Below are 12,247 nucleotides of genomic sequence, written 5' to 3'. Positions count from 1 at the left end.
GAGGGCAGTTATTTGGGCTACCGGACTGACGGTGAGAGAGAACCAGTATGTTCTCATTTAGTCGAATGGCTGCGCATTGGACTGGTAATGATTCTTACGGCAAAGTTGTCCTGGGCGACTGAAAAGTCCAATTCTAAGGAGTTGTGTATCAAGAGATTTTACAAGGCAACGCCTCCCCATCTACAGAATGACATCATCCTTTGCTGAATGTTTATTTGAAAAATACCAGAGATATGCTTTGAACCACTAGAGGGAGCTACATTCTTTAATATAAAAGTTTAACTCCAGGTGGATCTAGCCTGGTTTAACCCGACTATCCATGCTGCCAGGAAATTCTCCCTTGTGTTAACATGGGTGGATAGAGCTTAGCTGCGCTAGGCTAAGGTGGATCAGCCACATTACCACCAGAATATTAAACATTATTCTTCCACCCAACTCAAAGTTTAAAGCTGAAATAAAAATGGCTTCAGCACACACTTCCCCTGCCTTTACACCACAGTCAGAAAGTTATAGGCCTGTTGAGAATCCATGTTTTAAGAATATTGACATTATAGGACGTTATAATAGTCTTTGGTTTCTTGAATCCATGATTAACCCAATGGTGAACGATTTTAAAGGTCTCTAGTATTCACATCCCAGCTATAGAACTGTCAATTGTAATAGAATAGAGGGTACTGGGCTTGTATCAATTGCATTTATATTGAACGGGTAGTTCATATTCGGATGTAAAAATAGTAGCTAAAGACTAAGAGAGGAAGTCTTATTAAGCCTACTGACAAACATTTTATACTACATTGGTCAGTTCACTCTTTTTACTTAAGACTGGAAGGGAACACACAATTACCAAAATGACACTGTCAGAATGATAACCTAAACAAATTCTACAAATTATTGATTAGTAAATCACATGAATTAGTTTTTCTCCAAACTGAACATTCCAACATTCCGTATAATAAAAGAAATGGGAATTTACAATAGTGCAAAAGTGCAACAAATTGCCGATGGCCTAGCGGTTCAAGGTTCATACCACATATCAGCTGTCTGACAGTGAGTTGTGGGTTTGATTCCTGAGCCCAAATATGTATACAAAAGGTGTGCCAGTGTCACAAAACTGTAGGTAGGAGATCTGTAAGCTCTCAGCGTTGTGAGCAACCAAGTATTGTAAGAAATCAATATTAATCAGACAAGGATTGAAGTTCTGAGTCTCCTTGACTGCTAGTAGCAGGCTATAGGTTCAGAAAAATATGAACTAAACATCCCAAGGTTTCCTAAACAATTAGCACAATATTATTGTGCTAATCCATGTTGGGGGGGGGGGGGGGGGGGGACAGTGATCACACATAAACGCAATTGATTTCCTCAATTTATTAATATAGATTACTTCATTTCATAAACAAATACAATCTTGAGGAATGTATTCCAGATTACAGACAAAAATGTTTGGTCACATCTGTGTTATTCAGTTCAAGACGATCAGTGTAAGTGTGTGTTGATCACAGGTGTATGTACGTGTTATACAAAGTATCAACCCATCCATTAAACAGTGTTTAATTTGACTCCAAAGACTGTACAAATGGAACCAAATGGACTTAAGAGTCCATTTGGTTGACTCCAGCAGCTAAGATGGTTAAAAACCCCACCTCCTAGCCTCGCTGACTCCATCCCACCCTTTACTCTTCCCCATCCATCTATCCTTCTCCCTCTGCTAAAACCGCCAGGCTTCATCATAAAGCATAGCTCATTTAAAATTATTAGTTAAAAGCATATCTCACTAATAAGCCCTTTATGCCTTAATACATTATGATTGCCCTCTATAATAACACCTTAAATATTTATTTATTTTAGAAATAGTTCATCTTTTACTCAAGTGGGACAATACCCGTCGCAAGTTGATGATGTCATTTGTCCATGTGGTCCAGCAATAAACAATTGTACTCAACCTAAACATAAACAAAAAATCACACCCGTGTGAACTGAGCGGTGGTCGGGGGGGGGGGGGGGGGGGGGGGGTGCCTGTGTGTGTGTGTGTCTGGCCTGGCCTGAACAACAGCGCCCCTCCCTTAACACGTGTGGTGAAAAAAGGTACTTCAGGCTACATACAGACACGCACACACGCATACACACACGGCCACGTATAGGAGACAGTGTAACCACCGCTCAAAAAAGCGTAACGTAATACTTCCCAAGGTTAATATGAGCATCCAAATAATATTTTAAATATGTTTTTTATTACCACATGCAATCCATAGGGCTGGACGGTCCACACACAGACAGATGACATCGTCAACTTGCGACTGGCGTTGTCCCACAAGTAAAAGATTAAGTATATTTCTAAAACAAAGAAAATATTTAATAATGTCTTAAGACATATGAGGTTTATTAGCCAGGGATTCTTTTAAACACAATTCGTTGGTCGTATCTCCAAGATTCAAATGTGTAAATCTTTTTGCAAAGTAAAGCCCTGCTTCACCATACAAGGCCGTTGCATAAAAGTAGTGAAAACAGCAGATCTACAAGCACACAAGACACAACGCCTCACGGTGCGAGGCGTTGTGTGCTTGTAGATCGGCTGTTTTCACTAGTTTAAATCATTATTAATATGATAAATACAAAACAAACGGTTTTGGACATACGAGGTTTCCACCCGACAACGACGATGTGGTGAGTGAGGATGGGAGTTACTCGTGCAGGCTGGTGTAATGTGTGGTCATGAGCACCAGGGGCGCCTCCTTGTCTCCGGTGCCCAGCAGCGGGAACGTCTTCCCGCTCAGCACCGCCCCGGTGAAGGTGTAGATCTCACTGCCCGTCTTGGCGTTGTAGAAGGACACCTGGCCCTCCTCCACGTCCAGGAACACGCCCACGTGCCGCAGCTTGGGCGGAGCCTTCACCTGGACGGACAGGGAAAGAAAGGCGGGAAGAGAGGGTTGGACGGATGGGCGGAAAGATTTAGTTTTTTTTTTCCCTCAACGCCTAATTCTAACTCTAGCCCTTCAAAGGGGTCAGGCGGGCACTAGGGACATCTGGGCACCTCAAAGTAAAATTGTCCATTTTGTCCAAAAAATATATATATTTGAAACATTCAACAACATTCAACAATTAAGGTCTAATATTTCTGCAAAACCTGTATATCCACCATTTTGGGGCATAAACAAGAAGTTGAAAGATAAAATTAAGTCTGATAATGATGTACCCATTGTACTGTGCATGTTCACATCATGTATACTTTACATTACTTAATAACATTTTTGGACAAAGTAGACAATTTTACACCGTGGTGCCCAGTGCCACATGTGACCCACATGCCCACCTGACCTGTAAAAAGTCTTCTTTTTTAAACAATACCTTATTTGTATAATATTTTTGTCATGCTATACACGCACAATGTAATGTTTCATAAAGGAGGCCAGGAACGAGGAACCCCATCATTTTGAGTAGACAAACAAAAGGGCTGTACAATACAGCACATATCACGGCAATAAAGTAGCTGTTAAAATCCATGAGCTGACCTTGGTGAGGGGTGGGGCGGTGAGGGCACGCAGGTGATTGTTGCTCCACCAGATGGCATAGTAGCCGTTCCCGGGACTCATGTCGAACAGGCCCTTCCTCTGAGCCGACTCCTGCACCACACCCAGCTTCCAGTCCTTGTTCTCTCCTACGCTCACCTGAGAGACACACAGACATGAAGGGCATCAGAAGAAATGGGGTGGTAACATTAATTCCAATGGGAGAGTGAAGATGACTCAGCGGAGACTGAACATGAACACAGCTACCGACCTGTTCTCTTCATCTCTGTTGTCAGTGAACAAAATATTGGAGCCAGACTTCACAAGCCAGTTTTGCTTTTGGAAAATTCGTTTGGTATATCCATCTTTTAGTCCAACTCGTAGCGACTGGCAAGACAACACTAGGCTACTCGAGCATTTTAATAGGGATTGGGGAAACAAACGAGGGGAACCAAAACAAAGCGACTCCGCTTCTTATAGTGGGTTAGAGGCCTGTTGTGAACGAACACCAGGCTTTCCCCCAGAAAGCCTGGTGAGGTGAGGTTATCTTTGTCTAGTCCCAGGATTTCAGAATGTGACATACCCGTTTCCCGTTCCAGTTCATTTTCCCATAGCTTTGTTTGATTGGCTCGGCAGCATATTTAAACTGGAAACACCTGTGAAGGTTTCATATGGGATTCGGCTACTGGGCCAAACAAATAAAGCTATTGGAAAATGAACTGGAGCATGAAAAACATGTCAATGTCAATCCTAATGTATACATTGACCCCCCACGTATTCACTCCATAGTAAGAGAGTCACACCTATAGTTATGACATGCAATGATCTTTTCCCCATGAAATTGCCACATAACTCTTATCCCCTCCATCACCCGGGACCTCTCACCTCCCAGTAGTGCCGTCCAGAGGTAAAGCCCTCCTTGGCGATGACACAGGACCAGACATCGTAGCGCTGCTGGCTGTTCCTGTAGAACTGGAGCTTCTCTCCTCTTTTCACCTGCTTCCTGTCCTCCGACAGGATGAGGAAAGGGTAGGCCGTCACCGGGTTCAACGTCACATCCTCTGCACACAGGAAGTACAGTCACATAATCCGTTAGCATTCAGCTGTGTAAATCATAGAGTATATATAAAATAGAGAGCGGACGAGCCCCGCCCCCACTATCATTTCAATGCAAGTGCTCAGTGGCGTTTTGAAGCAACGGCTACGTGCTAGCATGTAGCTAAATCCAGGTGCATTCTGGGGGAATTGGAACCACCGTGGTTCCAAAATGACGTCACGCTGCTCTCCTCTCCTGTCTCTCCTGTCTGGAGTGGAGGGGGCGGGGCCAAAATGCGCGTTTAGGCTGCAGTTCCAACTTTGGCCACCATCGGGGTTGCTTCAAATCTAGCCCTGGGTTCTGGGGGCTTGGTGTAAATGCGTCCGTTGAAAAGTGTTCACACATTTTCAAACATTTTCCAAAACCGCAAAAATGGCAGATGTAGGCCTACAATGGGTCCACTATTCCCAGTATCCACTATATTTAAAAACATTTCAAAGTATAAAATTATTAAACATGAAGACATTATAATCTGATAGATATAAGAGTACATCATTTAATATTACTTTATTTGTACATTTATGTTATTTGTAATAATCTACCCTGTGCAATTTTGTTTACAAAAAAAAAAGAAATCAAACTGAAATGTATTTTTTATTTATACGTTTCAACATTCAATGCCAAAAACAATGAAATCATTAATCATTTGTATGACAATTAATCGTCAAGTAAAATTTCAGTCACACAAAGGAATTATAGTAGTAGTAAGAACCTACAGTATGTTTTATTATGCATTATGGAATGAAGACATTACCCACCAAGATAAGGACGAATCTTCTTTAGGCCTGGAGAGATAAGACAAATCTGTTATTATGGAACATAGACTGAGCCGAGCTGCTATTTGGAAAAATGCCAAATATTGGAGTAAACGTTTCAGCAATAAACAGTTGGTAATATTCAAATAAGACTTACCTGAACCCGTTTTAATCTTCTTTAGATCTGGACAGATAGAAAGGAGGAGCCAAACAGTTATCATTTTATATGTGAATCATTTTGTCAGTAGCACTAACGTGTAGCACTTCAATGGAGACAATTACTGTAGGCCTATACATTTTTTAATTGGAGACAATTATAATTGCTTAAGTCACCATTTTGTAGGATGAATTAAGAGAAAACCATAGGAAAAGCAGAATATTGAAAAGTAATATTTACATTCAGTTGTTAAAACTAAGGATGTGTACACAGTAGGCTAAAGTCCTAACTCCAAAGATTGTACAAAATAATTGAACCAAATGGACCAATGAGTCCATTATTTTGTACAATCTTTGGAGTCAAATCAAACACTGCGATTTGACGGTGTACATCATTTTCAACCATGATAGTTCAGTGCTGTATGTAGGTACTGTAACTGACCACTGACCTCTCAGAGACCAGTGGCTCTTCTTCAGATTGACAGTGCTTCCTCTGACACTCAGCATGCTCTCCCTCACACTCATCATGCTCTCCGAGTTATTTAGCGTGCCTTGCCCTTCACCTGACGAAACTGGAGCACAACACATATACCGGTATTGTTATCATTATGACTTCTGGATGAAAGGTTGCACATTTCCTTTCAAAACCCCTTTACAGTAATCTAACAATTAGCTTTACTTTGCCACTTTTCAACCTATCTTCGTCCTCACTAATGTTCATAATAAAATGGCAAAAAAACAAAAAAAAATCTACTCGTCTCTTAGGAGAGCTGTGGGAAGTTCAGAAATCCATAGTCTTATTAAACAATATTTTTGAAAAAATATTTTGATTTTTATTATCACGAGAACAATGGCTTCCACTTTACATTGCAACTTTTCAGGAATAGAAAGTCTGCGTTTTCTAATAGCTTGGATTCTCCATCGATGATGTCACAAGACGATGGGTTTCTGACCTTCCCACAGCCCTCCTCTGAGAGACAGACCGAGTAGAAAGAAATTGTGCTATTTTATCATGAACATTAGTGAGGACCAATTATATGAAGATAGGTTGAAAAGTGGTGAAGTTGTCCTTTAAGTAAAGGTTATACGGGCATACAAGTAACTATCATTAATCCTATGCACAAATCATGGGCCACACTGGAAGCTGCACACATCATAATTAGATGTGTACCCAACATGCGCTACCCTGGCTTTAGCCATCAGGCAGGCCGGTGGGTGTTAAGATCAACACAGGCTGCAAGTTGAGAAGAAAAATCGTCACAAATACACGACAGAATTTTAACTCCCAACTAAATTGTACTCACTGGAGCTGCGGGAGCCCCTGTGTCGAATCTCTCCCATCCTGATGTCGTCCATCCTGTCCTTCACCTCCACCAGGGCGCTCTTCACCTCCCCCAGGTTGAACTGCAGGGAGAGCTCCGACTCGTCGTCTACCTCCTCCTGGAGGTCCGAGACCACTCCCAGAGGGGCACCGGCCTCCTCAAAACCCTGGAGAGGAGAGGTAGGACCGATGGGAAATAGAACATGAGTTCAGGGGAAGGGGTAGAATGGTGGCAAGTGATGACTATAGACCAAATCATAACAGGTCAACAAAATAAAATATGTGTCCAGTACATTATCTACGTCAAGTTTGCCAACCTGTGGATATTTAGAACATCATAATATAGAACAGCAATATCATCAAATGTTCTGGTCTTCCTAAAATAAAGGTCATGATTGATATTAGCAGTTAGAAACGGTGCAGCAGGACAGTAAAAGAAAAATATGGGCGGGGCTCATTTACATTGTGGTCCAGTGTACTCAATTCATCATGATAGACAATGAATGAAATATCAGCAACAGCACTAAAAAATTATATATTTACAGAACATAATTAAATAGCTCCCAGACAGGGCTTCTGCCATGGAGCTCGTTGTTTGTTGCTACTACATTGTCGTAGTTTTATGACTTAATTTAAGGTTTTAAGACTACACCTCGTGGATAGCTTATCACCACGGTGCCTACTATGATAGGGGCTTAATAAGAGGTGAGGGGCAGGAAATAAAGAGAGTAAAAGTAGCAGAGGAAGAAGTGTTATCCAGGGTGCATCCATTCCATTCCCTACCCGGAGGAATCCTATGTGATCCTGGCTGGTGGCGTGCACCTCCAGCTTGGCCCGCCTCTCCCTCAGCAGGCTCAGCTCCGCCTCCAGGCGTCTCACCAGCCCCTCCCCCTTGGTCTCCACGGTGGCCCGCTTGTCCTGGATGCCGCCCACCAGCTCCGAGCGGATCCTCTCCATGGAGCGAGACATTCCGTCCAGGACGTGTTCCACCTCGTTCTGCTCGCCGTCCGCGTAGCTCTGCGAACAGACAGATTGCATTCGTTCACGACGGGGCAGCGGTGGCCTAAAGCGGTGGTTTTAGATCCGAGAGCTAGTGAAAATGGCAGATCTACAAGCCCGATTTACTTACATTTATGTTTACAGTGAGTGGCCAACACACGCAGAGGCGTCAAATGAGCCAAAATTCAACAAAGTTGAACTCCACGTGACACACGTCACACACCGCCAACAGGAACCTCGGCTTCTTGCTTTCGTAATATAATATAATAGATACCCATTTCCTCCCGTAAGGGAAATTCAGTATTTTCCCTAGGCAGGCTCCCTAACCATTCAGCTATGCTGCTCCTCGTAGAATGCAATGCGACTGCTTCAGTCGCCCGCAGGTGTGATCTTATCCTAAAGCGGCGTTTCCCCAAAAAGAATAATGGGTTGCAGGTTTTGTTTTTACTTAACTACACTTGCTTTCTTATTTCCATTCATAAAAGGAAAATAGCAGATCTACAATTATTTGGGCTATTTCAGTATTGAATAGGGCTATCAAAAATTATGTAAATAAGTTTTGACTCCCAGGGAAACACCAAATGTATTTTTTGGGTCTCAAGCTAAAATGTTTGGGAACACCTGCCCTAAAGTTACTCCAAAAGGTCACTTGATGGAACAAGCTCTGAGAGGTGGAGCAGTTATACTAGATCTTACTGCAGTGCCTACAGTAGGTTAATTGCAGCTTGTTGTATGAGGCTAATTCTATGAATGAAAGTTATTCTTACTCTGATACGGTTTAGCCTCTCCTTCAGCTCCATGAGACGGAGGTTCTTCCCCTCAATTCGATTCATCATCTCCATCTCTGTCTTTGCTACCAGTTTCTGGAAGGAGAAAAGGATGGAGGGACAGACAGACAGACAGACAGAAAGACATCCATTCTATAATTAGGGAGGTCAGTCAGTAGGTCAGTCAGTAGGTCAGTCAGTCAGAATATGCATTTCCACCTTTCTCTCTTCAGCAACTGATCCCAATTTCACACATTTTCACATGGCATTGGCCATTATCATTATACAGACGATGACGGAGCCCGATTTCCATTTTTCCCAAATTCAAGCTATTTATTCGCGTTTTTATACCACTTCTGTTCAACTCAACTTCAGCCTGTTGTCAGGGCTACGGTCCGTTCCTCCAGGCCATGGGATCAAATTAACAACCACTGAAAAAATACCAAGCCACATATATTGGAGCACATATCTTCAAACGGGTAAGGTCTAGTTATACAAATACATAGATTTCGAATGGCTCATTTATAATTCACCGCTCATCAATGTTTTCAGATGAGGGGTCCGTGGCCAAATGCATGAATTAAACAACCTTGACAAGAAAAGGTTTGTTTGAGAACCACACTAGCTGGCCGGCAGTGGCCTCTACCATCTCCATTCATCATTCCATTTCTGTGTGTCTCTTCTTCTCACCTGTTTGCTGAGTCTCTCGGTCTGGACGGAGACAGTTTTGTGAGTACGGTGTTCGTCCAGGACACAGATGGCACAGATACAGCGCTGGCATGTCTTACAGTACACCTGGTCAATGAGTACAACATCATCAGGTTATAAAACAATGATTTAGCCATTTAACCATTATTGAGCCATCTAGTGAAATTAAAATATATGCATTCTTAACTCGAGGCATGGCCAAGAATGCAGCAACAGTCAAACGGTTGCAATCAAACACTATATTAAAGCAACGTCATGTTATACTGTAGCATAGCACTGATTCAGTTTAAATACACAGTCCTCTCATGTAATATTGCTTTCATACAACAGTTATAATAAATGTTTGCGTTACTCTGAGACAGTTTTTATCATTTTGTAGATAATTTTGTCATTTATCTGGCTAGTTCTGCCAATACAAATAGTATCCTCAGGACTACATAAAAGAATTATCCAACTTTAGCTAGCTCCCTAATGGATTGAAATGATACTGGAAAAAGAAAAGCTTCCAGGCTTTTACAGATTGATTACAGTTTTACTGCGCATCTACACTGAGGGAATACTTCTTGAAAATGGGTTAAGTACTCCTTTAATTTATACTTCGTTGCGAGCCATGTCACGCACCGGAAATAGCCGATCTACAAGCTCACAGCGTGTCACGTCACACAACACATTGCAAGCTTGTAGATCAGCTATTTTCCTACACGCAACCAAGTGTAAGTAATCACTCAGCCATTGAAAGTTCTCCTCACCTCCAACAGGCGGCGATGTGCACTACAGGTGCGGCCCCTCAGGGCCTCCTGGGGGTCCAGCAGCTGGTGGCTGGCATAGAAGGCTGTGTTGCGGTGAGGCTGGACGTGCGTGTCGCAGTACGAGGCCGTGCACGTCAGACAGGAGCTGACGGCGCGCTGTTTGATCCCCGTGCACACGTCGCACCACACGCAGTCCTCGTGCGACTCGGACGTTCGGAAGGGGTTTGTGTTCCCTCCGGCCGCGTGCATGGCCTTAGAGTCCGGCGTCGTGGGTAAACCCATCCCGGCCTCTATGGGCAGTTCTCCGTTAGAGGCCGTCCCGTAGCGGGACAGCTTGTATTTGTCGGCGATGAGGGCGAAGACGCGGTTGATGCTGAGGAGCGGTCGCTCTTCAAACTGTCTCTTGCAGAGCGGGCAGGTGCACACCGTACTGGAAGCCCAGTATCCTCCAATACAGGCCTGAAAAAACGAAAAAAAGACAATTATAATCACACACCATGAGGCTTGACTTATGCTTAGTTGCGTGCTGGTGTCGCACACCAAAAATAGTAGATCTACAAGGTCACAACGGGGCGTGTGTGCTGCGATGTGTTGTGATCTTGTGGATTGTCTATTTTCGGTGCACAACGCTGGTACGCGACAGTTTACTTTCATTTTTAAAACACGCTCTCCTAGAAACCATTAATTACAATATTGATTACAGCATCTCACATTGACACCAGCAGGTAAAACCCAAGTATTTCATACATATACCACCTTAGTATGTACACCAGTAGGTCAGGCTCACTCCTAGAAAACTATAAACACTGTCTATTTAGTTGACCGGGGTCCCCCAAGGCTTTGTTCTAGGTGCGCTCCTTTTTCCACAACACAATCTGTTTGCCATAAATAGCCACTCTACAAGCTCAAAACACATTGTGACACGCTGTGAGCTTGTAGCTCGGCAATTGTTTTGCTGAATGTTAATCCCAGAATAGGGATGCTACGGTTGAAGTGGGTTTTAAATAAATAACAGAGGGTGAACATGGTACTGTCCAGACATACAGTACCTGGCAGAAGTTATGTCCACAGGGAGTGGAGACGGGGTCGCTGAAGAGGTCCAGACAGATGGAGCAGGTGAGCTCTTGCTCCGAGAACATTTCGGGGGCCGGGCCTCCTGCTGCCTCTGCCATCATGGTGGACTGGGAGGAGCGACTCCTACAGAACAACATCATCAGATGACCATTATGATGATGAAAGGCCCAGGGCCAAAGCATGAGAAATAAACCAAAATGCACCACTGAATAAAAGGAAGTAATCAGTTTCTCATTTGGAGAGAGTTTACTCAAAACAAACCTGAAAAATCACACCCAATCTGAAGTGAGCGGTGGTCGTGCTTGCATAACGTCTTCAGACAAGGATATAGGTCTAGGATGTAATTGGTGATGTAATACAGGCTACACACACACACATTGCTATGGCAAAACGCTGAGGAAAATGTGGCTGCAGATAGGTCTAGGATTAATTGGTGATGTAACACACACACACACACACACACACACACACACACACACACACACACACACACACACACACACACACACACACACACACACACACACACACACACACACACACACACACACACACACACACACACACACACACACACACACACACACACACACACACACACAGCAAAACGCTGAGGAAAACACATTGCTATGGCAAAACGCTGTGGAAAAGTGGCTACAGATAGGTCTAGGATGTAATTGGTGATGTAATACAGGCTACACACACACACATTGCTATGGCAAAACGCTGAGGAAAACACATTGCTATTGCAAAACGCTGAGGAAAAGTGGCTACAGACACACGCACAGCCACTCTATGGAGCGGTTTACCACCGCTCAAAAAATAAGTTACAGGAGCAATACTGGTATCCCTCATGGATGGGAATAATGTTCAGGTGAGAGGAAATACTATGTCAAAAGGCCATTAAAGAATCCCTGCAAGCCAAATGACGTCATGATGACGTTATGATAACGTCCTCCGGTGACGTTCAGAACTAGGTCACAGCCCATATGGGGATGATCTTGACGTCATTACCAAGACGTCATATGGACTATTGTTATTATTGTTTGTAATGTTAGTTGAAATATGACCATATAAGTTTATATTCTGGGACATATCTGACAGTTATATTTATCTGGC

General features: G+C 43.2%; 1 protein-coding gene across 1 annotated transcript; it reads right to left on the bottom strand.

Moving 5' to 3' along the window:
* Positions 1–2,678: 2,678 nt before the first annotated feature.
* btr30 (bloodthirsty-related gene family, member 30) lies at positions 2,679–11,226 on the bottom strand (the record flags this gene model as incomplete). The annotated part of the gene is made up of 11 exons (XM_080723374.1): positions 2,679–2,888; positions 3,507–3,662; positions 4,389–4,564; positions 5,512–5,538; positions 5,960–6,082; positions 6,815–6,998; positions 7,615–7,848; positions 8,598–8,693; positions 9,288–9,392; positions 10,055–10,513; positions 11,104–11,226. The coding sequence occupies 11 exons, from the start codon at positions 11,224–11,226 to the stop codon at positions 2,679–2,681; spliced, it is 1,893 nt and encodes a 630-aa protein (XP_080579500.1).
* Positions 11,227–12,247: the final 1,021 nt, after the last annotated feature.

This window comes from Nannobrachium achirus, assembly GCF_963921795.1.
Source record: "Nannobrachium achirus genome assembly, chromosome: 4".
In the NCBI taxonomy this organism is placed as follows: Eukaryota; Metazoa; Chordata; class Actinopteri; order Myctophiformes; family Myctophidae; genus Nannobrachium; species Nannobrachium achirus.
This window is presented reverse-complemented; position numbering and strand designations above follow the sequence as displayed.